This window comes from Penicillium verrucosum, assembly GCF_028828655.1.
Source record: "Penicillium verrucosum strain IBT 35672 chromosome Unknown utg000001l_segment0_segment0, whole genome shotgun sequence".
NCBI classification, from domain to species: Eukaryota; Fungi; Ascomycota; class Eurotiomycetes; order Eurotiales; family Aspergillaceae; genus Penicillium; species Penicillium verrucosum.
The window spans coordinates 2,644,385-2,671,280 of NW_026643210.1; the positions used below are offsets into that span (position 1 = coordinate 2,644,385).

At 48.6% G+C, this 26,896-nt stretch overlaps 7 protein-coding genes across 7 annotated transcripts; 3 read left to right on the plus strand and 4 right to left on the minus strand.

The window, feature by feature from the left end:
- Positions 1-2,055: 2,055 nt before the first annotated feature.
- N7516_000977 (putative DNA repair protein (Rad57)) lies at positions 2,056-3,713 on the plus strand (the record flags this gene model as incomplete). The annotated part of the gene is made up of 2 exons (XM_057213699.1): positions 2,056-2,453; positions 2,501-3,713. 2 exons carry the CDS (start codon positions 2,056-2,058, stop codon positions 3,711-3,713), a joined length of 1,611 nt encoding a protein of 536 aa, XP_057075582.1.
- A 952-nt stretch (positions 3,714-4,665) lies between these two features.
- N7516_000978 (oleate delta-12 desaturase odeA) lies at positions 4,666-6,140 on the minus strand (the record flags this gene model as incomplete). The annotated part of the gene is made up of 2 exons (XM_057213700.1): positions 4,666-5,081; positions 5,147-6,140. The coding sequence occupies 2 exons, from the start codon at positions 6,138-6,140 to the stop codon at positions 4,666-4,668; spliced, it is 1,410 nt and encodes a 469-aa protein (XP_057075583.1).
- Positions 6,141-8,384: 2,244 nt separating this feature from the next.
- N7516_000979 (putative TMEM1 family protein) lies at positions 8,385-12,855 on the minus strand (the record flags this gene model as incomplete). The annotated part of the gene is made up of 4 exons (XM_057213701.1): positions 8,385-9,035; positions 9,090-10,166; positions 10,217-12,768; positions 12,822-12,855. The coding sequence occupies 4 exons, from the start codon at positions 12,853-12,855 to the stop codon at positions 8,385-8,387; spliced, it is 4,314 nt and encodes a 1,437-aa protein (XP_057075584.1).
- Positions 12,856-13,226: 371 nt separating this feature from the next.
- Positions 13,227-14,145, minus strand: N7516_000980 (wax synthase family protein; the record flags this gene model as incomplete). The annotated part of the gene is made up of 2 exons (XM_057213702.1): positions 13,227-13,737; positions 13,799-14,145. 2 exons carry the CDS (start codon positions 14,143-14,145, stop codon positions 13,227-13,229), a joined length of 858 nt encoding a protein of 285 aa, XP_057075585.1.
- Positions 14,146-16,562: 2,417 nt separating this feature from the next.
- N7516_000981 (putative membrane-tethered transcription factor (SPT23)) lies at positions 16,563-20,833 on the minus strand (the record flags this gene model as incomplete). Its single annotated transcript, XM_057213703.1, has 3 exons — positions 16,563-16,694; positions 16,767-20,177; positions 20,231-20,833. 3 exons carry the CDS (start codon positions 20,831-20,833, stop codon positions 16,563-16,565), a joined length of 4,146 nt encoding a protein of 1,381 aa, XP_057075586.1.
- A 3,018-nt stretch (positions 20,834-23,851) lies between these two features.
- N7516_000982 (AA9 family lytic polysaccharide monooxygenase) lies at positions 23,852-25,195 on the plus strand (the record flags this gene model as incomplete). The annotated part of the gene is made up of 1 exon (XM_057213704.1): positions 23,852-25,195. The coding sequence occupies one exon, from the start codon at positions 23,852-23,854 to the stop codon at positions 25,193-25,195; it is 1,344 nt and encodes a 447-aa protein (XP_057075587.1).
- A 1,057-nt stretch (positions 25,196-26,252) lies between these two features.
- On the plus strand, positions 26,253-26,747 carry N7516_000983 (uncharacterized protein; the record flags this gene model as incomplete). The annotated part of the gene is made up of 1 exon (XM_057213705.1): positions 26,253-26,747. One exon carries the CDS (start codon positions 26,253-26,255, stop codon positions 26,745-26,747), a length of 495 nt encoding a protein of 164 aa, XP_057075588.1.
- Positions 26,748-26,896: the final 149 nt, after the last annotated feature.

The window sequence follows — 26,896 nt, forward strand, 5'->3', positions numbered from 1 at the left end:
CCACTGCCCTTTGCCCTTCGTTTATGTTAGTGCAATATGATCGCATTGGGATTAACCGAGGCTTTCCCCCTCTATAATCATAGCCCTAGGTCATAGATTAGGGATTATTCTGTTATATTTTACGACTTTTGGTCTGAAGTATGGCTAACTATATCATTCTTTCACGACACGGTTAGTGTTTTTCCCATGTTTTCTTTAAAAAAGATATGCCACGCTTGATCTTAGTTATGATCTGCGTACAACGCAAATAGTTAACTAACACTTATGTTGTAGATCGTTCGAACAAAATACATGCCGTTATCCTGTGGTAGACACAAAGATCTACAAATAAATCCTGATGGTAGGTTTATCCAGATCCTTGGGGGCGACTCAAGGGAGTGTGTAATAATATGATTCATCCCTTCGCTCTCACCTCTCCCTTTGAAACTGGACTTAGGAATTGACCGCCAGTTTGATTATTGCACCACCACGTGGAAGCGTTAGGTAATCCCCAGCAAGCCAAAAACCTGATTCTCTCACGCAATTAGGACGGGTCATAGTTAGTGACATTGCAACATATATTGGTCCTAAAATATACATCTTATATCTTAGATGCATGATATGTCGCCTTCAGTCCACAACAATGTATACAACAAAGGACTCGATCAAGATCTGACTGAAAAAGGCGAACTAATGAAGTGAATAGAATGATTAATCAAAACTTGCAATAATTGTTTTGAATTCTCAAATCCTCATTCGGCACGGTGTCGGCAGAGTTCAACCAATTTTCAAGCCACATCTTATCCACCTGCCCGATGCGGAATACCAAAGGTACCGGCTTTGTACTTTGTACAAGCTGCCCAGGTGATTGTACAATCAGGTTCCCGAATAATACACCTTGTCCTAGTGAAAAGTGTGTTCTGACGTGGTCTACTCTAGTTATATATAATACGCAAGGTAACAGTTTAGTTGTCATAGAGGACATATTATTGAATCATGCGGAGTTTGTGTCTAATGAACTAACCAACATTAGGGGCGTATATTTAAATAGCACACTTTTATCTATAAGATCTTTTGTATTTTCACTCCGGATAGAGTACGGGCTAGTTCCTTATACTTGGGCGCTATTGAGCTTTTATAAATTTCCGAACTAGGAACTCCGATATATATACGCGGTAGTTTGAGGCTGGCACCAAGACATTAAGGCGTAAATTAACCGGGTTGGTTAGTTTTACTAGGTAATACGCACTATTTATAGAGCCATGAATATATGCCTCCTCAGAGAACTATCTGTTCCTCTAGTTTGCCTCTCTCTATCTCGCTTCTATGTTTTTGCAGTGTGAGGCACTGAGGCTTGTGTTCGCTCACTCCTCTTCAAACCTCGCAGGATCAGGAAGAGAAGGATGTAATACTATATAGATCAGCCCTGTTGATGTTCTAAAGCACTTAAACAAAACCAAGCTGTGTGTTAATATTGCTCGCAAGATCCCTGGTTCCTACATGTGTACACTTTCTAGTTGACTTCTGGAAGCATTTATCCCACCGTCAATAAATGCTCGCAACATTCAACTCACAGTAAACTGTAAGCTAGATAGTAACCCTTAAAACCTTCTTAAGAGCAATATAAACAGAGTCCCATTTTGATGGGGCAGCGGTAGAGTTCCATGTCATTGCTGTTGTATATAAAATAGGCGGTATGATTGTGCCCAAAAGTGGGGTTATAATGAACTTTAAGGATATCTTTTGGCCCTTCGGGGCATATGGTCAAATGAAAATATACAGAGAAGATTAGCATGGCCCCTGCACTAAGGATGACATGTCTCAATCAAAGAGCAGCTACCTATTTTTTTTTTCCCTTTCGGATCATTTTTGGAGGTTATATGGTGTGGGTATTTTTATACTGTTATGGTTGGTTGTGATTGGTCCTACGCGATATAGAGGTCACGTGTAAAGGATCCACGTCGATGGTTCGAATCGGCCAATCATGGAATATTATCTTTTATCTATTGTGATTGGTTCAGAAACCATGAACAATCGAGAGTCGAAACATCAACTCCCATAAGGACTGCCTTTCCTATGGATCTTCTATTAGTTCTACCTGGCTTTATAACAAAACCCTTTGCACACATTCTTCCTCCCCTTGAGCGAGCGAAAGTCACCACTGTTGATGTGATCACACTCGATTCCCTCGAGATCGCGAAACGTGCCCGTGTACCTCCCGCAGATGTTCGCCGGCTCTCCTCCTCCATTGTCGAGGCATTGCACACCGATGTTGGCTTCGATAAGCCACAGACGAACATAGGAACCAGTGATGGACCCAGCTCTAGTATAAATCCCGATGTGGTGAGCAGAACGATCAGCTTGACGAAGCGCGCGTCACAATGGAACACTATCAGCACTCTTGACCCCGCGATGGATGCACTGCTGGGGGGCGGAATTCCAACCGGGTATGTCACAGAAGTTACGGGCGAGAGGTACGTCACAGGTGTTTATCTTCATTCGAGTCTTATCAGCCGGACAGGAAGGTCAATCTGACATGTGGATCGATGTCCAGTGGAAGCGGCAAGACCCAGTTCCTTCTAAGCCTCTGTCTAGCCGTCCAGCTACCCAAACCACAGGGGCTACGACGGCGTGCCATATACATATCGACAGAGCATCCGCTGTCTACGCCGCGACTCTCACAGCTCCTAGAATATCATCCTGTCCTCTCAATACTTCCCCCCGAGCAGACGCCCTCGCTACAGGATATCCTGTCCATCAACGCCATGGATCTGGAGACACAAGATCATATCTTGAATTTCCATCTCCCCGTCGCAATCGAACGTTATGACATCGGCCTGGTCATCATCGATTCAATAACATCCAATTACCGCGCTGAACACACATCAAACAGCATCCAAGCCCTCACCAAACGATCATCCCAGCTCGCGAAACTGGGCCATCTACTGCGCAACCTCGCCGTAAAGGAAGATATCGCCATCGTACTCGCAAACCAAGTTTCCGACCGTTTCGAATCTATAAAAAGCAACGAGCCAACCCCACGGACAGGGGTTCCGTCCATGTCCAGCCAAACAGCAGATCATGGATCCGGCCCTGTCTCCCCCTTCCCAAAATCCCGAACTGAACAGTTAGCCACTAGAAATAGCCAGCAGCCACCATCGTCTTCCCCTGCAATCTCCTCCTCCCCATACCACGCACCAAACGATAAAAACTTCGACGGCTCGTACCTGATCGCCCCTCGAGTACGCAGCATGTTGAACGTGGCTCACCAGGAGCGCTTCTACTCCGGCTGGGGGGACGGCGCGTACCCCGAGAATGGATCTCTGAAGAACCCAGCGCTGGGATTCGTCTGGACAACGCAGATCGCCTGTCGAATTGCGCTGAAAAAGGAAGAGTTACATGCTACGGCTGTTTCAATGGCGAATAATTTATATCCGGCGTCCACACAGGAAGCAGCACAGTTCCAGAATGGAGGAAATGCAGACGCATATCGAGATCCGGACTCGATAGCGATGTCTGCACCTTATTCTAAGAACCGAGTCTCTGACTTGCAGAACCAGCAACCTGCTTTGGGCTCGGAATCCATTACTCGGAGGACCATGAAACTTGTCTTCGCGCCGTGGACGGCTGGCCCGAAGGATACACCACGAAAGGGCCAATCAAGTAGACGAAGTGGCGAGGTAGAGTTTGAAATTTGGAAGGGTGGTTTGAGATGTACGAGTCATGGTGAATGATTTGTTTGATGTCATATCTAACCGACTTCAGTCTTGTCTACCAGAAAGTCTTGTCTAGTTTGATGTACTATGTTGGCATGTGTTCGTTTCAGACTAGAACAGTGTCAGGATTATGGATATACCCAACAGCGATTTTGAGATTCTTCTCTATTAACTATTATTGTATAATATGAGCATCCAAGTAAACAGCCAAATATTCTAAATAATAGATGTCTCGTGGTAAGTGCTAAGCATGAGGTGCCCTGATGCTTGGAAGGTCTCAAGCTGAGGTGTGTGTTCTACAATCCTTTTTATATGTATGTGATTATCCTGTGCTAGGGGGCCTGGCTGTATAAATTCAACCAGTTACGTCGTCTGTCTTGCCTGTCTTGTCTATTACATTTCTCTTGACTTCACCGGAGATGTTTACGAGCTGGATTCAAATTGGAATATCGCTCCAAGATGACCGTAATACGTATCAATCAGTGGCTCCAGACTTTATATGCTTGTAAGAAGGCAAGGAGGAGAGAGAGGAACAGGAAGAACACGCTTCAAATTAACCACAATCATATATATGGACATGTCTCTAAATTAACCGGGACCATCTCTTTCTCCCCTTTTCATCAGGCTCCTTTTTTCTTTCCCCTAACATCCTTCTGACATGCTCAAACACTCGAAGAAAGAAGATAATATATCCAGGGATCTAAGGTAAAGAGATGCAATGTGAAAATGTAAGACAACGACAGCCATGAGAAGAAAGCTTGAGCGTCAAGACGAGAAAAAGACAAGCATCAAATTTGGTCTATGACTTCCACCCAATCTCTCAAGAAAAAAATCGTGTTAACCTTGTGTATATCCAGGCAAAGTATACAACATAAGACAACAAAGCTCGAATCAAATCAGAACAATGCAAGAGGGGGAAAAAAAACGTTGATCAGAACCAAACCGAAACAAGCACCCAAGGGCTCAACATCTATTGAGCCTTGGCGACCATCTTGGAAGGAGGAATACCGATGCCGTTGGTGTTACGGTAGAACATAACTCCCTGGCTCTCACCAGTGGCACCCTCAGTGGGCTCAACCCACTGGCAGACACGGGCAGCAGTCCACATGGCCTTGAAGAAACCAGTCCAGCCGGTGTGAGCATCGGTGCGGTAGTGGTTGCCCATGACGCCCCTGATGGCATCGCTGGCCTCGTCGGCGTTGTAGAAGGGGATGTTGCTGACGTAGTGGTGCAGCACGTGGGTCTCGATGATACCGTGGAAGATGTGGCGGCCAACAAAGCCGAAATCGCGGTCAATCGTGGCGGCAGCACCGCGGGCGAAGTTCCACACTTCGGGCTGGTAGTGAGGGAGGGTAGGGTCGGTGTGCTGAAGGAAGGTAATGGCGACTGCGTGGAGTATGTTAGCGAAATGGACCAAAAAAAAGTGATATTTCTTTCGTCTGAAAACTTACCGAGCCAGTGGTTCACCCACAGGTACGGGAGACCGTACCAGACGAGCAGGTTCAACCAGCCGAAGTTGGTGCCGATGAAGTACAGGGCGGTGCCGGTGGCGAGAAGACCAAGGTCACTCAGGACAATCAGCTTGGCGTCCTTGGCCTCGTAGAGAGGGCTGGAGGGATTGAAGTGGTTGACACCGCCGAACCAGCCGTTTTGCTTGCCCACACCGCGGCCCTCGGGCTGCTTGGAGTGGTTGTTGTGACCGGTGACATTGTTGAGAAGGTACATAGGCCAGCCGAAGAGCTGCTGGGCCAGAAGGTTGGCGGCTGTCAGGATGGGAGTCTCCTCGCACAGCTCGCCGAGCTCGTGGAGGGCCTTGCCAACGCGGGTGGCGTACTGATCACGGGTCTTGGGTACGAAGACCATGTCGCGGGCCAGATTACCGGTTGCCTTGTGGTGCTTGCCGTGGGAGATCTTCCAGGAAAAGTAAGGGACGAGCAGGAGAGAGTGGCAGACCCAGCCAACAGAGTCGTTCAGGACCTTGGAGGGGGAGAAGGCCTGGTGACCACACTCGTGGGCCAAAACCCACAAGCCGGTGCCGACGAGACCCTGCACGATGGTATACAGGGTCCAGAGGGCCACGCGGGCCGGCAGGAAGGGGACAGTCTCGGGGGTGAGATAATTGTGGAAAAGGTAGAAGACGGATCCCAGAATGGCCAGGTCACGGAAGACATAGTACAAACTGGTGGCGGCGGAACGGTGGAAGCAGTGAGCGGGAATAGCGTCGCGGATCTGCTTGATCGTATAATCCGGGATCTTGAACTCGTTGCCATAGGTATCGAGCATCTTGCTGACCTCGTGGTCCGAACCCATGGAGGAAAGGGAGGTAGAGGAGGGAGACTGGCGAGGGCTGTCAAAGGGCGATGCCGAGATAGAGCTAGTCGCTGAGGACTCTGTCGCGGGGTTGCGATTGAGCGCAACGCGCTTGGGAATTGCGGTAGACGACATGTTGGGTGTTGAGGCTGACGGTGTATAACTCCGAAGTCACGATGGGTATACTCTCAAAGTATCCCTGTTCTATTGAAATGAAACGAAAGACAAGGGGTTCAAAACAACAGCAGCCTGTGATCGGATTAGTTTGGATTCTCCCGAGTTATGAAGTGAGGACCTACAATATTTTGATTTTGTTGGAGTTGAAGCAGATCGAAGCAGATGCCCCCCGGTCTGAAGAAGAGCCAACGAGAAAGCAGGCAATTGACAAGCACAAAGCACAAAAAGAAAGAAGAGACAAGAGAAGGAACAGCCCTCTTTCAAAAAGAAAACCAAAAAAAAAAAAACCAAAAGGAAAATTGAAACTGAAATTGAAAAAATTGAAATTGAAAAACAGAAGAAAAACAGAAAACAATCCCATGGGACCTCATGAGTAATTTGCATACCGCCACTATCATCCCCCATAGTCTAATCCAACCGTATGGTGTTTTGAAAATTACAAATTTCGAGATCCACCTCCTTTCGCCTTCGACAGCTGAATTCCAGCTGAAATTTCGCATGAACTGTCTACAATAAGTCAGAATAGGGCTGATCTTTTCTCTCATTCTATCCATGGATATATTACAATGTTGTATATGCCTATCTTATTGGTACAATATCTGTTGCAAGGAGAGTACTCCATACTTCCATTCTTCATACTAGCCACCGCCTTTCCACCGGCTAATCCCGTTTTCCCCAACGCTTTTTTTACAAATTACATGTTATAGTGCCAGCGGTCTGATGATGTGATTCTAGACTCTTATGTATCAAGACGCTATCTGAGTGTTCCCCTCCGATGATAGTTGTCACTTTCACATGCTGAGAATACGGTGAAGGCGTTCCTAGCTGCATGTGGATAGATCGAAGGAATCAATTTACCTCGGCGGATCATTTTCGTTCGTATATTGTAAATGGTGTACGGAGTACTGGTATAGCGCATACAGCCATGGATTGTCTGGAAATCTCCCTCTGAATCCAAATTGTAAGATCGTGTGGCAAATTCATTTTGCTTTTTGGTGTATGTTTGCGCAATTGGATACTCCGTACGGAGTACAACATACGCAGACCCCTCCCCCTCCCCCCAGGGATATATGATCATCTCTTTCTGTACAACCATCAACATGGAAAAACCCGAGAGCTGGAGATGGCTCGGCAGTGGAATGCGCAAGGGACATGTGATCCACTTTTTGTCTTTCGGGCTTTCTTCTTGGCTTTTCCGGATGTAGTTCGGTGTTGGTACGGGCCTCAACATAATATTTTGTTCACTGTATTCACATATTTTGTCTTGACTTGACTTAAGATGGAAGTTAAGAGAGTACAGAATGATCTACAAATTATAATACATTATTTTATGAAGTGGTATACATAGTAAACACATTGAAAATATAAAAAATAAAAATAAAAATAAAAATACCGTAGTATAAAAATGCCTCTACCCGCTTGTTGGGACCCTTTGGGGTTTTGTTGGGGCCCCACTCCCCCTTTTTGAAAAATACACAAACGTTAATTTTTACTTTCAGATGTTTAATTCTTTAGTTCCCCTGGCCCCTTATCACCCGTGGACACCTTGCCACCTTAGATAAGATCTGATCGTGGGACCTCGGCGCCGATCTTGGATTTTTCAATTCCAGGGTACCTAGGTAGTACTGGATTTATTAGAGATGGAACTTCTCTATGGATTATTTGAAATCATCTCAGTTATTCAACCTTACAAAAGAAGGCCCCAAAAGAACATATGTGGGGGTGCGATAAGCGACCTCGAAGAAATATCGAGTTCAGCTAAGAGATGGAGCTAATCCATACTAGTTAGTGCCTACTAGTCTGTATCGGGCCAAGTGCCAGCGGGAGCCCCAGCCGAAGCCACTCAATCCCTGTACAGTCAAACCCCATTGAAATCGAGGGACAGCAAATCCCTTGAGTTGCGAAGAGTCTTCTGAACTGGTGAACGTCTCGGCATTCCGGGTTATGTAGAGTGCAATACTCTTCCAAAGGGACCGAGGTTCGCAGAAAGGTGGGGTCGATTTTAACGGAGTTTGACTGCATTCCCGATGTCGATCCCCAAGCTCTATACAGCAATCTACACACAAAGGAGTACAATTGAAGGGGTTCACAAAAGAATAAAGGATTCATGATTCGTAGAACTACATACAAACAAGTACCCTCAGCGAGCCTATATATGACTCATTATACATACAATCATCCATCCAACACAGATCTATCAAATCAACCAACCTCTTGCGTCCGCCGCTCCGAATCAACCAACCAAGATCCCCCACCAGCAGCGTGATTACCGCCAGCGGCACTAAGACTAACAGTAGTCTTCTTCAAATCAGGGAGAACAAGAACCGTCTCGCCATGGTTACGGTAGTCAACCTCACAAGGGATCGAGCGACGAGTCGGCGCCAGGGAACCAGCGGAATCAGCTCCAGGAGCCGATGTCGGGAGCTGAGGTGTCGATGGGAGGAAGGTACGGATTTCAAGACCCGGAAGAAGGAGATGGCCCGGTTTCTGGGGGAGTAACAGGACAGTGAAGCAGGTGGATTCGCCGTCGCGGGCGAGGAAGTTGCCCCGACGGCGGCCACCTATTTGCCACTGGTCTGGATTGGCGTGAATCTCGTAGGAGCATTCGAGGGGTTGGTCGGCGTTTTCGCGGGTCGCTGGAGAACACCAGCGTCGCGTGTGGCGGAGACAAAGCTCGGCGGTGATCATCTGACCTACGGCGGCGTGAGTAGATGGCCCTGGGTCGGTGGTGGGTTTGAGCTGGAGCTGGAGGTCGGCTGTGTGCACGACTTGGATCTCGGGGACGTCAACGGGGATGATGATCCGACGGGTTGGGATAGTAGGTTGTGCGGGAAGGGAGATGGTGGAGTTGTTCTGTTTCATATGTGAGTAAAATAGCTGGCTGGAAACACTCCAGTTAGTACTTACCTTGTGCCACTCTTGGAGCCACTGTCGCACATCCTCGCCTGGTGCTTTTAAAGCTCCGAGCAGATCGTCCCACCGCACAGTCTGATAGGGCAGCATGTTTACCTCTCGAATGAGTCCAATGGCTTCCATGTCAGTCGTGGACAGCTGCGCGCGGAAACTGCTCACAATGTGAGATGTGAGCAGCGATGCGTACTGACGGAATGGACTCGAGCCAATGGAAGCAGCGAATTGCTTTTCGACTGCATCGAGACACTCATCGTCGACACATGTGAAGTCAACACTGAGTTGTAGACTCCGCGGCGTTGATGCAGCTGCGTTGCCTTCATTATGGCGAATTTTGTAAAGAAGGGATGCGGGCTGCTTGGGGAAAACATCAAGGGCGACGGGGCCGGTGATGCTAGATTGCACGTCGTAAATGTCTGAGCTGGGTAGACTGCAGCTCATGATACGAAGCGGGATCAACATGGCCGGACTGATGGTGAAACGCGAGAATAGGAGTTCATCCTTGAAAATGTCCTGCACGTTTACCGATATAGGTAGCGTTGAAACAACATTGAATGATGCCGAGGAAGCGAATCGGCCTTGCTCAGTCTCATATCCGATCTCTGCTCGCGCCGAGAGGGTCGAAAACGCCTCTTCCAAAGTGTAGGGGATACGTAGTCGAACGAATGACCGCGCCGGCAAGTGCGCGAATTCGATGATGCCCGAATCGTGGCTGGCATCCACCTCAATCTTGCCATCCACGACCTCTGTTTCTGCAAGGCGAAGCCGCAGGCCTGCAGTAGCTGGCCGGACACGGATCGTACCACTTTTGATATCATTTCGTCCGCTGTCAAGTTCCAGCTCCAGCGTCCGCATGGCCTGGAGGTTGATAAGATGCGGTGACACGATCTTCACCTGCAGGGCCTCGGCCGGAGGATAGCAATATATGTAAGGCTGGTTGTCGGTTTCCTCAGAGTCTTCGGTTTCCCGGAAGCCAACTGGAAGGGTGGAGTCAAGTCCGCCATTGAAGTTAAAGACAAGGTTGCCAGCCCTCATCTCGAGTCTGTCAATCAAGTACTTGCCTTGAAGTGTGGTCTGCATAAAGGTTAGGTATTGGTAGCGAAAGTTATCCTACGAGTACTTACCGAGGAGTCAATCAAAATCAGTGTTGACGATGATTTCACCACGAACTTGGCTGAGCTCTCGATCCAGTGCTCAGAATTGTGAGCGCTGTTAGCGCTGACCAGCCGAATTTTGAGATTGCTAATCTCAATCTGCTGGCCCAGAAGGAATCGCAAAGACAATTGTATCTGAAATCCATCCTTATTGTCGTACAGACGAATGGCTGGGTCGACGCGGAATTCGGCAAAGAAGTCTGTCAAGGAAGCAGGGGTATCCTTTTGAAGAGCACTAGACGCTTCAAACAAATCGCGGACATGTCCTTCTAACATTTCCTGTTCAGCAGAAGGAATCGAGGCAGCGACGGACTTTTGCCTGACTGACAATTGCGCCTGCGCATATGTAGCAAATTTGGAAAGCAATCGTATCATCATCCGAACGTAATCCTCGTTCCGTTTGAGTTCCTTTAAGCACCGTGCGTGGAGTTCCAACATGCTTCCTTCCAAAACAATCCAGTACTTAGAGCCGTAGAAGGGAGCCATCCGATGGAAATAGGAAGCAGCAGACTCGTAGTCTTTCCGGCGGTATCGTAAAATAGCGATTTCAGCCAGGGCCTGTTCGACAGAGTTGACACGATTGGCTGCCATATGATGGCGAATCAAACGGTCTGTGAGGTCTTCATAGAGAAACAAGAAGGCGTCTTTTGACTTTAATGCGGCCTTGAGCCCAGAAAGTTCGATGCCTACAAGCGACGATTCCTTCTTCTTCTTAGGTGCCTGTGAGTCTTCAGTGCCATCGCCGTCTAACGAGATCTCCGACAGGTCACTTTCCCCAGAACGATGGCGATCATCAAAGAGAAGACCAAGATTGTTCCAATTCTCAGTCCAGCCCCGTCTGCTAGCAATCTCCTCGAGGGACCGCCGAGCTAGAAGAAGCAACTCCGCCCTACCGGATGATAGCTGTTCAGAACCGGTCTTCTGAGTGGGAATAGGCACGGCCTTAGGGTGTTCCATAGTGGATCGCCGCTGCATCAAGGCCACACTATCAGAGATATCCTGGGTCACTGGCCGGGGAGGTCGGGCACCAGATGAGCCTATGAGGGAACTAGAGCGGCGGGGCACATCGGCACGGGAATCTGCCATAGTGGCAGCAGCGGCTTCACTCGATCGTGCAACCGCATGAAGAGAGGATTCGGGGAGCATGAGGGTCGGAGTAGAGGTCTGACTCAGGATCTGGAAAGCTGCTGAAAATGCCCATGAGGAGACTAGATTGTTGATAATATCTGTCTTGTCATCATGAACGACCTTTGCCAGACCGCATTCGAGATCATAGCGGAGGGTACGCGCAGCTAAACCGATAAATTCTGTTGCTCTTGCGCAAATCTCAGCTAGTAGAATGAGGTTTTCAGGCTTCTTGCCTGATTTCGCCGACTTGCCGTCTGTCACAGGTTCGCTACCAGCCAGTGATGGAGCTCTCGCGGCTCGGAGTAGTAGAGTGAGTTGACGAGAGAAGATGTATGTGCGGAAATCGAAGATAGAGATATCGCTTCCCAGGATCATTTCCCGGTAGGACATCTTGTTGGCGTTAAACGGGAAATCCCCGGGCTGAAGCTCCGAAAAGAGAGCCGCGTCATCGCTGTCGCTGTCGTCGGAAGCTCCAATCTCCAATGCCTTTTTAGCCATCTCAGCCCAGTTTTTACTAGTGACCGAGAGTGCACCACTGTGTTGGTCGCCACTCCCATCGAGCTGCTCTCGAATGGCCGCATCCAATCCAACGGCTAGCTCATCATATCCAGCCAGCGCATCTTCGAAAAGGCCCACATTTTCGAACCCCCTAGCAAGACCTTCCTTAAGGATGAAGAACGTGCAGAAGTTCCAGCCAGGCAAACTGCGCTGAGAGTCTTTCTCCTTTATGTCATCCTCATATTGAGCCACACGCAAATCAAACGAGGCTAGAATCCCGTTCTTCATTTTATCAATCAGATCCTCCAATTGCTCTGCCAATTCAGGGGACTTGGTCCCCTGCTTCGGAAGACGCAATTGGGCCACACGGTCCACAGCAGATTTGGACGACCCGTTGAAGTCGGCCTTCGCCTTTTCCAGCACTGAAGTTGAACCACGGCCCCATTTGGAGGTGGGTGTGGCCGCCTTGTCCGCAGCATCACCGTCCGGTACCACATGTAGGATAAGCCACTCGAACGCATCGTGCTTTTCCTGACTAGTAGTTGCGGATTGCGAGCTTTGGGAAGGCGCGTTGGCCTTGATCCATTCGCGAAGGTTCCGTCGGGCCGTGGCCTTGTAGGTTTCGTTGTCGTCGCATCGGAGGAGGTAGACTTTCAGGTATGGGGTCTGACGTAGACCGGGTATTTGGTGCCTGCGATGGGCAACCGGGCCATTAACAGTATCGCTCGATGATTTGCGTTCGTTTGATTCTTGCGCAGGTGTGAAGCCGATGCGGAGCGACTCGATTGACCGCACGGGGCGGGTTGGCGATTTCCAGTGGAGATTTTTTAGGGGGAGCTTTGATTCAATTACGGGCTGTATGAGCGGAAACAAGCCCGAAGGATCTGTGTATTCCACTGTGTTTTATGGTCAGCGCAAGCTTCATTCATCTTGATCACATTGGTCGTACCTGTTACATTGCTCGAAGCCTGTGAAGGGTCCATGATTTCCCGGGCGCAATACGGGAAGTAGCCAATTGACTTCAGGACATCTCAGAATCCAAGGTGCATAGGATCTTTCATGCGCCTGGAAATTAAGGGGAAAAGTCGCGGGGTGAAGGGAGACATGCTGTCAACAGTGGCTACGCACGGCCTCGTTCTTTTCCATTTTAGTGCATATCCCTCGCTGCTTTTAGGATTTGGGGGTCTACTCTCTTAGTTTTATATATTCAGACAAATATACATAACTATATACATATATACATATTTATTTAGAGGTTATATGTATCTAAATACATATATGTTGTACTTACTGTACTATATTTAAAAATCTATCTTAACAGTGACCCCGGACCTATACCCAATGACCTCACACCTCACACCTCAACCTCAAACACCTTTGCTAGCACAACACCACCAACCAAAACAATGCCTGCCTGTATAGGCAGTCCAATCTGACCTGCCAAAGAAAAAGGAACCAGGGCTTGATTTTCTGGCCTCACCACCTGTGGATAGAAGAACCCAGTTGAGGTGACACCTAGCCATACCATAGACCACGTTAGGCCAAGAGCCCTTTGCCACAGAGGTTTAGGAAGTTTTTGGCTTTGTCCATTAGACTTCGACAAATATTTCCAAACCATTTTTATGGTGTCTTCGATCATGAGGCCTAGAGGGGCCGTGACGAAGAATAACATGGCGCCGGATTCCTGTGATGGGATTCCCTGCACAATGTCGAGGACGAGATGCAACCCGCCCGAACAGAAGAAAACAACAAAAACATTCATGTACCTCTGCACGAAGGACTTTGGCGTTAGACCCAATATGTATTGAGTGATGAAAGCGCTGACAGAGGTCAGGGGGTTTTGCAGCAACTGGTGCCAGAATTTTCTACGAGACCGATGTCAGTACAATACTCCATCTCCATATAACTTGCCGTGAATAAACTTACCCCCAGAAGCCCCGTACTGTATCGGCATCTAGCGCTCTTCCGTACAATGGAGGACAATTTTCAGGCGAGTCGAGTCCAAGTCCCACAAGGATGATCGAGAAGACACGATGGTGGAAATCTATGAGAATTCGGCTCACCACAAATCCCGCCATAATGTTTGAGATGATACGTTCAATCCACTGTTCGGTTGATATATCCCATTGAGGCACTAGCGGCAACATCCCACTTTTCTCTTGCTCCAATGCCTGTTGCAATGCAAGAGTAGCAAAGACATCCAGAGCTAGATATTGCCAAACAACAATGGCTGTTTGGCGCACCAAAAAGCGACCAGGAGGAGGTGTGCTCATATTACGTCGTTTATAATATGCTGGCTGTGGAGGGGCGTTTTTTATTTGCCAGGGAGTGTTGATCCCACGAGGGTCAGTAAAAAACCGAGTCGCTGCATAAATTCGAGCCACAAAGCCCTGGCTACCCCCAGAGGGCAAATCATTGCTATCCTTGGGGTTGATGTGTAGCAAATTTAGGCATTGGAAGGCGATGGTTATGAATAAGCGACCGCATTCACACCATACGAATCCTGGGCCTAACGCTGTGGCCACCGGTATAGCTCGATATACAATGAAGATAGAGCATGGAATTGACAGATACCGAAGAGTAGATTGTTTTGGAGTTGCGATTAGGAGAGTTGCGGGTATCAGGCATTGGGCAGCATAGAGAAAGAGAATTTTTAGGATGTTGGGAGAGGTTGACATGGTTCGCCTATCCCCAAGCCAAAGGGGAAACGCCTCCTTAATTGGGGTTGATGTTGTTAAAGATGTGATTTTGTTCAAAAAAGGGGCGATCATTTCTTATTTTTCATGATTGTAGAATGGACTGCGTGGGCCCCTTTACGGCGAACGATAGATACGAAGACGGCAAAATAGATGCATCTAGTTATATTATTCACAGTCCCTCGATATAAAATCGATGCTATATTAATATACTAGGGTTCTTTGTAAATCACTCTCCGGTGTATACATGTTCCATCTATAACTCTCTGTCTCTGTGATAAATTAGTGGAAATCATAAGGGATTCACTAGTAATATACCCCTCTCTTTTGACTCATTCTTGAAGGACATCAGAGATCAAATGCTTAGACTTGCTCCATTGAGATAGTATTATATGTTACGGGATAGCAGCGGACTTGATAAACTATTGAACGGACAATCCAGAACACGCATCAGACCTCGGGATTTCTCCTCCCCGCTCATACAACATATATGCTTGACGGTTCTATAGTAAAAGGTGCCCTAAAAGAGAAATCAAAAATTGTTACATACCTTCCGGTGCATACTCCATAACCGAAAAAGCTAGCATTCGCATTTCTGAAACTGAAAATGACTTATCCCCCGAGGGAAACGAAAAGACAAAAGAATCCCTAGACCAATCAAGAAAGAAACAATATTGCAGCACAGGAGCGAAGAATGGAATATCAACAACCATATTTGTCCATAATAGCCCTGAATGAAGGGTCCCGCAGAAGCTGTGTTGCGGTCAGACGTTCCGCTGCATTGTAGGTAAACACTTTAGACATAATCGAGATCACATGCTGTTTCTCAACTAGATCAGCATCGGGGCGGTAGCGCGCAATTGTTGATAGAAAGGTGAATATTTGATCAGGTGTCTGATACTGATCATACCATGAATCAAGCGCTTCGGGATAAAGGCCCTTCCACTCCTCAGGTAGTGGTCCTAAAGTTGCGGTGATACCACTTCGTATTTGTCATGTCATGCACTATATATATCGGAGCCTGGTCTATCTGAGCGTAATGCTCAGATATAATGGTCTTTTGGCCTAGTTTGTAACTCGCTAGTCCAGGGGCAGGTTGTAACAAGTACTTCTCCAAGACAAACGGGATAGAAGACATCTCGAGTTTCCTTGATGTCATACTTATACCAAGGTTCAACAAGTTCTTCGAGGTCAGTCTCCTCGTCCCAATTTTTCACATAGTCGCCGAAGTCTGCCGTGTCATCAGGGAGAGGTCCAACGCCAGCCATTTCAGGCGAGTATCTATCGACACCAGAGGGGGTGATAGGAGTCTTGATGGTGGAATTATCCAGGGAGCAAAGCGTGGCGTGGTATTCTGAATTTGGGAACGACAGAAAACAAAGAAGAACGCTGCATGATGCTTAGGAGATTGTAGGGAAGGGGTCCTGAAGACATAATGAGATGACAGCCCTGTAGGTATTGGCATACACCGCCTTTCTATACTGCCAATCACACGCGCTGAAACACCCTAGTTAATTGGTGCTATCGGGGTATGTTGAACATCGCTATGTCTACCACGGCTCTCGATGCGTTTGTTGAAGCTGTCGAGGAGTTTTGCAAGAGGTATAAGTCCTTGGTAGTAGTTTAGTACATTACATGCATGGTATCCCCAAATGAAGAAAGCAGATATTTCAAGAATTCTATTTGGATGTGGACCATGAGGTATAGCACTGCATACCTGAGTGATAAAAAAATGTAACTGCAATAGCAACAGGTCATAAGGTTCAAGTCAGAAAGTTATATGGAAGGACAGTAAAACTCGATCATGCGGATTCTACTTAGACAGTCATGCCGCGTCATTATGCACACAAATAAGAAGAAAAAAAAAAGACAAAAACCCCGACAGTTAGTCCGTCGTATAATAGGGAAGCTTCACTCGCTCAGGAAGAACACCGTAGAAAATATGACCAGAGAAAAAAAGAAATGAAAAGAGAAAAGAAGGAAAGGAAAATACCCTAAATGCCCAGTTCCACAGCCGGCTGTGTATAGCGAGCTTTCACAAATTCAAAGCTGTCCGTGACGCCTTGCCAAATCCCGGGGGCGTAGTTCCGACCCCAGGCGCAAATAACGAGAATAAGAAGAGGAATCTGTAGGAATGGTGTTAGCTGTGAACTAGACTGAAGAAGAAAAGAAGCCGATGGGCATGGTTGTTTACTTACCCAGATGAAGTAGAGGTTTCGGTCGCTGCCTAGACCTTTCATTCGTCGAGCCTGTTGCTCTCGGAGATGCTTTTGTTGCTCGCGCGAGATGACGTTGCGCCCGATTGTGATGTCTTTGATATCGTCTTTCTCGACTTGAGCGAGGGAAGATGAAGCTGAAGCCGAAGCCGAAGCGGCGGCCGCAGCAGCACTGCTCTGGGCCTCGAAGTGTTGGTCGATAGCTGCCTCTGTTGCGGCACGGAGCAGACTGGATTTCTTCATGTCGGACTCGTCGGTGGCGTCAGGGTGTGGGAATAGCTCATCGTATGAAGGTGGTTGGTTGGGATTGGGCGCGGAGGTGCCCTTCAGGTAATCCCACCAGCCATCTCGAGCAGCAGGTCGGTGAGGGACGAGGTTGGTTATGCGACGCATCATTCCTTGCCCTTGGTAGTCTTGGAGGGCGGGCATCGCGGGTATCGCGGGCATTGCGGGCATCGGAGGCATCGGAGGGAGAGCCGGGAGGTTGGGGAAGGCATTAGCCACGCTCTGCTGGAATTGATTGATTTGAAGAGCCAGGTGGTCACGCCACGCGACAAGAGGTGCTGGCGGGGCAAAGCCTTGAGCATCTCCGGGTGCGACGGTTGGTTCGCTATTGTCCATAATTGGCGGACTGACATCTTGGTGCATACTAGACCGACGAGAAGAGCTGAATTGAAGAGGCTCCGAGTCGGAGTCGTCGGTAGTTTCCTCTTCCGAGTCCATATCCTCTGAGTCATCAACAGCATGACCAAGAGATCCAGAGGCCGAAGACACTTCCCACATCGAGCTGAGCGAGGCTGAGCTGCTTTGCCGGCGGCGTGATGTGAGGGACCCAACACTGCGGGACCGGTAGTGCCGAGACGGAAGCAATGCAGCTTGGTGCGCGGGAAGTGTTGTTGCTAAGTCTGCAGCAGTGAAACCTCGTACACTACGAGTGTTGGGATTGGCGCCCGTCAGACGCAAGCGGTGGACAATGTGAGCATGGCCATTGAGTGCGGCCAGATGCATTGGTGCATTGCCCGTGTTGTCTTGTACATCGGGGTTTGCACCTCGAGCCAAAAGACCCGCAACAAATCTCGTCAGTCCCAACGATGCCGCAAAGTGAAGAAGACTCTGGCCGGTCGTGCTGCGAGAGTTATACCGCGGTGGCCGGGGACTGTTATCCAAGTCGATGAATTCCAAGTAGGTCAGCATCTTGGAGTCGAGATCGCCGAGTTTGCCTTGGTTTTCAAGACCCGGTACTTGGCGTTGCTGACCCCCAGAGGAGTTACCTTGCATGTCTGCCTGCATGTTGAAGAATGCGTTTGGATCGCTTCCCATGATCTGTTGCGCTGTGTGGAACGCATCCGCTTGGCTGCCCAATTTCTGACCAAGAATGTTCAGTGCCAAGCGATACATTTGAAGCTCACGGTCATCCACATAGCGGAAGAACAGTTGTTGTTTGGGCATGAGGGGTTGAGACTGCTGGACTTGGCCAAAAGTTGGGTGTTCATGTTTGAATACCACAGATACCAATCCTGGTTGAAGAGCGGGAGGGGTCAAGCAGTTGAGGCACTTGTCACCCCAGAAGGTGGTTGTAGTAGCCAAGGTATCACCAAAAACCACCTCCATGCCAGGATAAAATCCGCTGCCCAACAACGTAACCTCAGTACCTCCTGTGATGGAACCCTCGGCAGGCACCAACTTGTGAATCACTGATGGCAATCGATTGGGGGTAGTGTTGAGGGGAGGCCAAACCTGGCTTGATGAATTCGCGCCAAGTCCCATGGGAATATTTGAATCATGGAAGCCGTTGCGATTCGAGCCACCTGGTGTCCCCGGGCGACTGGGATGGGTAGAGTTGGGCGTCGACGCCACTGCTCCCCCGGCCAGACTATCCAAACTTTGTCGCTGGGCGGGAGTTGGGTTGAAGAATGGGTTGTTATCATTGTTCTGGTTTGGAGTGGGCGGACCATTTCCATATTGAGCTGACATGGCGGACGGGTTTACGAATGGCCGTTCACTTGGTGAAGCGAATCCACGAGCAGCCGCAAGTTGTGCAGCATTGTTCATGGCCGCTGCCGATGACTGAGGTGTCTCGAGTCGTGTCATCGTGAGTTCCGATGGAAGCCTTCCAGAGCTGCTGTGTTTGCGTCGTTTGCTTTGTGGCCCTTGGAAATCCGATGGGGATGTTCCTCGAGACAGGCTCCTGGAAGATTGAGGTGCATGCGCTCCATTCGTTGAGCCCGGTGCCGCAAATGAACTGGGCGTGAGCTGATATTGTGAATTGAACCTTTGTTGAAGACCCTGCAGATCAGTTGGCGAATGAGGTGCACCGAGAGAACTTTGCCCGTTCTCGGGATTTTGGCCAGAGGGAAACACTCCAACTCCCGGTACTTGTGTCCCGTCTGCGAGGGATGGCGAAGGGCCAGTCGGTGCAGGCGCCGATGGAGCCTGCGTCTTGTGGTCGTCCGTTATCATAATCGAATTTGTGATAGCCTGCGCAACCACGTTGTCCAAGTGATCCTTCACAGTGAATATAACCTGGAACCCGAGCTTCTCATTTTGGTGTCGGCAATAGCATGCAATCCGCATCGGCAATTCCACTTGCATTGATCCTGGTGGAACTGATAATCTATCGCCGTAGCCACTGCTGGAGTTCTTTGCTGGTTCGGTCCATTCCTTGATCTCGCTGGTGTTGAAGACGATGACACGCTTCTCTTCATCCTTTTGGAACAATTCATCCTCCTCGGGCTTCCTTTGCTTCTTCCGTGACGCTCGTTTCCGTTCTCGCTGTATACACCCGCTGCAGATTTTCACATCACCTCCGTCTAATGGACGTTCGTCATCCGAAGTTGCTTGATAGTGATCACCCCTTGTTCGTGCAAATGCCCGCTTGATCTTTTCTCTGTCTTGCATGGCGCTTGTACATACCAGACTTGTATACAATTGAAGGGTATCGCTGGTAGGTTCGGTGGCAGGAGGAGCAAGAAATTTGAGTTTCGAGATAGTGTGGGCGGGAAGACGGAGTTTCTTGACACCGGTAGGTAGCGGGGAGAGAGTTAATCGGATCGGAATTTGAGTCTCAACGCGGGATTTAAGGGAAGTTGGATGCACAGTGAGAACAGGTTGTAGAGAGTGCGTATTCACTTGAGGTTGGGCCGGGGAGGAAGCGAAGTTGATAGGGAATTGGTATGGTGCGGGTGAGCCGAAGTTCATGGCGGGTGATAGTGAGGCGTGAAGAGGGGACTGGCGATTCATGTTGATGCCTCCGAAGCTTTCTTCTAGAAGCGACGAAGGAGACTGCCCGTCCCATTGCGGAGCCGCTCTGTCCATATCTTGATGCATTGTGGTTGAGTATGGCGATTGACCGTTGAGTCCAAAAGCGAAGAATGGAGACCCGGGGGCATGAACCTATGATTTGTTAGCATTGTGCGGAAAACAATGAAGCTGTTCGAATGACTCACCGAAGGCACAGCATCGATCGATGTCAGCCTAGCGTGATTGCTCGAAGGACTCCAGAGCTGGGATTTCGATCGCTTTGGGGGTCTCGGGAGTGACCCATTGTCCGTCTTCAATGGACTAGGGCTACTCGCTGCACTTTCAAAATCAAAGGCTGCGTCCATTGCCTTATTGCTGACCTCCAGATCAGGATCCATGGAGAACCCACCATCCATAGGAAACGAAGGATCAATATTGAACGGCGACTCCTCCTTAACTGACGATAATTCCGGGCGCATCCAGTCCTCCGACGGGTAACTAGTAGAAGCTAATGGATTCTCACTATGCGCTGCGGAGTTTGTCGAAGCGACCGATGTTTGTCGCAGGTGGTTCCGTGGCGATTCGGAGGAAGAACTGCGACCCGAGTCATCTGGCGATTCGGCTGGCGAGTCCGCGGCAAGAGTCGGCTGCCTCAGGAGGTTTTGGTCTTGGTATGGTTTCGAAGGCCCCGAGGCACCATTCGGACGGGACGTTGTGGATCGAGCGAATAGATCGTCAAAGTCTCCCCCAGCATTTTCAGTTGACATCTCGAGTTGTGTGGGGTCCAAAAAGTCCATGTCGTCGTCCATGATGATAGGATCCAGGGCGGAAAAAGAAGGCGAAAAGGGTGCCTGCGCTGATACCATGCTTCGTTCTTTTTTTCCCCCAGTTCTTGGTTCTTGCAAGTCGCAGTCGATCTCAACCGTCAACAGCCACCTTCACAACAGGAATATGACGACTCGGTCGCGTGTCGAGAGAGAATCTCAGAGATAGGGATCCAAAAGTATGACAATCAAGTCTTGTCACGGTTTAAACCAGGACCAGTCTCCGATACCATGGCCCTGAGAAAGGTGAGATTTGAAGGTGTTGGGAGTCGTTGCCTTGCGGATTATCCTGGAGGAAAGGGGAGCGGGAAAACTGTGAGTGCCGATCCAGGCCGGCAGAACCTCAACAAACGTAATCAACAACTTTACTTCACTAAGTTTATTTATTATATAGTGTTGAATGACTGAAATATTGAATTTATTTAAGTGATTTGATTTGATTTGATTTGGTTTGAAAATAATTACACGCCTTTTTTTATAGAAATGTTCATATCCCAAAATCATAGCCCTAAGAGATATTTGTGATTCAAAATAGATACCTCAGGCCTCACAAAGCGGTGACCAATACACCACCTTCATATCTTCCATCGCTCTGATTTGTTATTGATCCTACTTCTTCCGTTTGACAAGCGGGAAAGGGTCTGAGTATTGGGTTTGAGATCTGTTCTGCAGAGTAGTCCTTGGAAGCTTTGGAAGACTTTGTATGACCAACCTCCTCTTGCTTTGTGACACCGAATTCTTCCTACATGGTACTAAATAGTAGGGCCGGACGGACCTTCAAGGCTGAATACTTGGAATGACGAAAAATTACTTCGTATGTTGTACTCTATACATTCATAAGAGAATAACGTACAGAGGCCTGTGCAAAACGCACACAGACACTTCGGGTCATCATGCCTCGCGAAAGGAGATTGTGGCACCCCGCTTATCGGCTGTGTGCTACTCTCGCTATTGTTGGTGTAACACGATTTGATGGCGTGCAGGCTTAGCTATCTGTTGTAGGTGTGTTGCTTACTGCGATGCCGTATCAAGACATCAATGCAGGATGCTGTGCTGCGAACACCTCCCAACATGGTATACAACATAACTAACTACCTAGGTAGTTGGTTAACTAGTTATATATAATCCTGTGTTGGTGGGGAACACTACTAGCAAATTGTAATGTATCTTTTGTATAGCAACTGCATACAAAAGGTACATAGACGTAACCTCAAAAATATAGAAAATATAGGAAGATATATATATTTCAAATGAAATCGCAATTATTTACTATCAATCCTGGTAAGAATTATCGAGTCTACTTGAAGCGGTTTTAAGAAATTGTTGTATACTATATATATGTGGTGCTAACTAGTTATTTAAGGTGCTCTTACACTTCTACATGAACTAGAAACATCATAACCTCGTTGGTCTTTTCATTCACCTCCAGTGCTAGTTTGAAAGTTGAGAAAAATCGATGGCGTATGTTATGCATATGTGCCTTTTGCATGTAGTTGACATACAAAAAATACGTGGTATTCACAACTTGATCCCATCAACACTTCAGTGTTGGTGAGCTTGCCACGAACTAGAGCCTCCATGCACAGTGGATAGTCCGTCTTCTTTAAGTATACACTGTGGAACTGGCTGACTGTTTATAAGGATTTTATCAGCCACAGATATCTGCCCTGGAAATGAACGGACCTTCATATATGGGAATCTAGTTCCTTGCGGGCAATCACATAGCTGAAACTGGCTAGTATTGATCTAGACTTACATCGAAACTTCCGGCTAATTACCAGGCTCAAGGTTCAATTAACCTGAGAAATGTCTGCTGAGGCCAATAAGATCAAAATTCCAATCAATCTAACTGAGAAAAGGATGGTCCGGTGAGAAACGTCAACTCTGGAATAACGTGATTTTCATGTGACTTGAACAACTTCACGACTTCCTTGTAGTTTTGGCGCCTTTGCAATTTATATTGTAATCTAGGTCTGACAGAAGCACTGAACACGGAGAGTTGGTGATTTTTGTGGACAGCTAGGCCTTATCATGCAGGAGACGGACATATAACTAGGTGGATGGAGTGTTTCAGAATTTCTCTAAGCGCAGAGGCGTTATGGAGTAACGACCCCTGGCGTTCGAAGGGGTAAAAAATGACCGTGTGAAAGCCTGGAACATTGTGCAAAGCCGGTTGAATTAAAAAAAAAAAAAAAAAACAAGCTGTTGAAGTTGGCTATGTACATTATTTTTCAACATACCTATTTCAGCATGCAACATACAAGATAGTGGTAGATACTAGACGACCTGCCAGAAGGCATTGTGGGATATCACATTCTCCAAAGTTCCCTGAAGCTTCGGAATTTAATGAGATTTCCCCGAAACAGAACAAAAAACTTGGTTAAAAAAGTTGGAAGAGCGGAGATGTTGTCACTTTTAAGGGGTTGAAACTCGGACTGTCACAGACAACCGCCCACGATCGACAAGCCCTAACTAGAAAATATGAGACACCGTCAAACCCCTTCCGCCCTTATTGACCCTGATGGAGCATAGGTTAATTACGGTTGTGCACTAGTGCAGCCTTGGGAACATCTAGCGCTTTGGAAACTACATGCTTCATCTATCTGTCACCTCCTAGATGCAGATGTCTCGGTCGCTCATTATTATCCACCTATGGCTGCACTCACAGAGTGGAATCCTTGTCCTATGCTAGAAACCTCCGTCGAACTTGGGTGATGGCTGCTGTGATATGTGTTTCTTGGCAACGGAGTACTGCCGCTTTTGTCGAAATTGGGAATGATGCCGGCGAGGAACGTACATATATAAAGGCCTGACATCCGGGCCACTTGATATTTCCCATCTATCCTTTGCATTCCATTCATTTCAAGGTCTAGTGCCATTCATTCTCTTTTTTGGGTTCGACTTCATTGACTGAAGTCCCCTTTTCATTCATTTTTTCTCGATCACCTTTGATACTTCGATTTCCAAATAAAACGCTGTGCGTTTTTATCCAACTCCTTCAAGATGTCTATCTCCAAGATTACTGGTCTCCTGCTTAGCTCGGCCGCCATGGTCGCTGGTCACGGTTACGTGTCCGGTGCTGTTGTTGATGGCACTTACCACGGTGGCTACCAGGTGAACAGCTACAGCTACATGTCGGAGGTGCCCGAGAACATTGGATGGGCTGAGAAGGCCACTGACCTCGGCTTCGTCGACGGCAGCAGCTACGATAGCCCCGACATTATTTGCCACAAGGAGGCCACCCCTGGTGCGATCTCCGCTGAGGTCAAGGCCGGTGGTAAGGTCGAGCTGCAGTGGACCGAGTGGCCCGAGAGCCACCACGGCCCGGTCATCACCTACATGGCCAACTGCAATGGCGACTGCTCCAAGGCCGACAAGGCCACCCTCAAGTTCTTCAAGATCGCCGAGGCCGGTCTGATCGACGGCAGCAACGTCCCCGGCAAGTGGGCAACTGACGAGCTCATTGCCAACAACAACAGCGCCACTGTCACCATCCCCAGCGCCATCGCCGCTGGCAACTACGTTCTCCGTCACGAGATCATCGGCCTGCACTCTGCCGGCGAGACAAACGGTGCCCAGAACTACCCCCAGTGTCTCAACCTGAAGGTCACCGGCGGCGGCAAGGACGCTCCTGAGGGCGTCCTCGGCACAGCCCTCTACAAGGCCGCCGACCCCGGCATCAAGGTCAGCATCTACACCGCGATGGACGACTACAAGATCCCCGGTCCCGCTCTGTACACCGGCGCCGCCTCCGGCTCTTCATCCGGCTCCGAGACCACTGCCCCCGCCACCACTGCCGCGCCTACTGCTGCCTCAACCGTGAGTGCCTCTCCTATCCAGAGCTCCTCTTCGCGCCACGTCACCCGCACCCGCACTGCCCGTCCCACCTCCAGCCCCAGCGGCACCCCCACTCCCTCATCTGTTCCCACGTCTGCTGCCTCAACCTCCACCTCTAGTGAGCCTGGTTCCGAGTCCGTCGAGGCTCCTTCCAGCGCCACTGAGACTGCCACTTCCATTGCTTCTTCTGCTCCTCAGGTTACTGACGAGCCCGATACACAGACCGCCAGCGCCCCCGCCGACAGCGTCTCCCTCACTTCCACCGCCAGCGCCCAGTCTGCCCAGAGCACCACCCCCGTCTCCGATGGTGATGACTCCGAGTCCAGTGGCAGCACCACTTCTACCGCTGGCGCTGCCGCTAGCTCCGGCGCCAGCTCCGACTCCGGCTCCGGCGACTACTCCTCATACCTCAGCTCCCTGAGCGCCGAGAAGCTCCTCGAGGCTATCCGCTCCACCCTGAAGTGGCTTGTCTCTGACAGCAAGGTGCACGCCCGTGCCCTGGCTCACTGAAATGTTCGCCCCACATGGTGGACTTATAGTTGTGGATGTCTTACATCTATTTCTCTCTTCTGGGTGTGAATCTTGTTACTGAACGTCTGTGAAACTTGGATCGGGTATCCTCTTTTTTGGTCGATTGTTCGATTGGAACTGATTGTAACAACACCGCGTCACGGATTTCCTTTATATTCTCTTTCCTCCCTGCATTTTGCATATAGGAGACGATAGGCCTAATTTGGTCTTTTTTCCTACTTTACCTTGACGAATGGAATTTTTGGACTGCTCAATTTTATGATCTCGTAGATGAAAGAGTAATATAAGGCTCTACTAATACCGCGTAGACCTTTAAACATAAATCCGCACAGTTTATCCAGCCTCGATAGAGATTGAGAGTAGCGTGAGACAGCTGTAAGAAAATCAATACTCATAATAGACCAGTCTTCGTTCCGGTATCGCATGGTTGCATTTGACAGGTGCAGTACTGCTTGGTTCTCAGCCAGCCATCTCATATATTAGCTGAGGTGATCCCCAAAGCCCAAGCGGCAAAGTATTCCATAACCGAATTTCCATCGGGATAGCCTGATGCAAGAAACCTTCCGTCAAAAGAGAAAGCAAGCAATTTAGGATCATCTACCAGGCCTTCAGACCTATAAACGTCACCAGTACTGATATTGTGAAGGGCGATATGTCTGTTGCAAATTTCAGTACAATATACGAATGTTTTTGAGACCAAAGAGCCTTCATACTATTCCCCAGTGTTAGATATCTTTATTGTAAAGTTTCCAGTCTGGCAGAGGATCATAACCTCAGAATCCACCCGGATTATACATACTATAATCTCAGGTAGTACAGAAACATGTTATATACCAACATAGTCCTGGAGTACATGAGGCACGTGGACAGCCACGAAATTATGTGCTGTGCGCTGTATAACCTCTCGGGTCATTCTACGATCTCGGTCTCAGCCATGCGATCAATTCCATCTGCACTAGGAAAAACAGAAACCCACCATTTCCAATTAATTCCATACCCCCATCAAGAAAGCCACCGAAACCAAGGAGAATCTACAATGTCAACCCCGGAGGATACCAGCAGAGCCGAAAGCAGTACATCCACTCCAGGACCAAGCTCTGAACCTACTATCATCACCATACGCGGGTCCACACAGCGACCAGATAATACACCTCGCGCAGATACTGCAAGGCAAACAGAAATCTATACCGATAACCCGGGTCACGCGAGTCGTCTTACAGAGGCGGAACGCCAGAGATTAGAAGCAATGGCGGCAGAGTCGAGAGGCGGAGCTATCTTCGTTACGTATGATCTGGTCCATAGAATCGATACGCTCATGGCGGATGGGACCCGTCGCACGGATGAGGCTTTGATGCAGTACTTGTTTCAAGATGATATCTGGGAGGCGGTTGATACTAGTGATATGAATATTACGGAGACACGGGGGGCCGGTGGGAGTGGCGATGGTAATGGAAGGCAAGGTGGAGAGAGCGAATTGCAATTGACGAATGGAACAGAGGAGGGCCATGACGAGGAATTGAAGCGACAGTGACGGTTAGTTTGATGTTTGGTGGAAACAACTGGGTTTCTGCGATTTGGATGGTTTTGTGGCGATGAGTTGGGGTATGTTAACTGGGAAGGTAGTTTAACCCATCTCATCATAAGTTTCCTTCTTCATTTCTAGCAGTATGCTGCATGCTT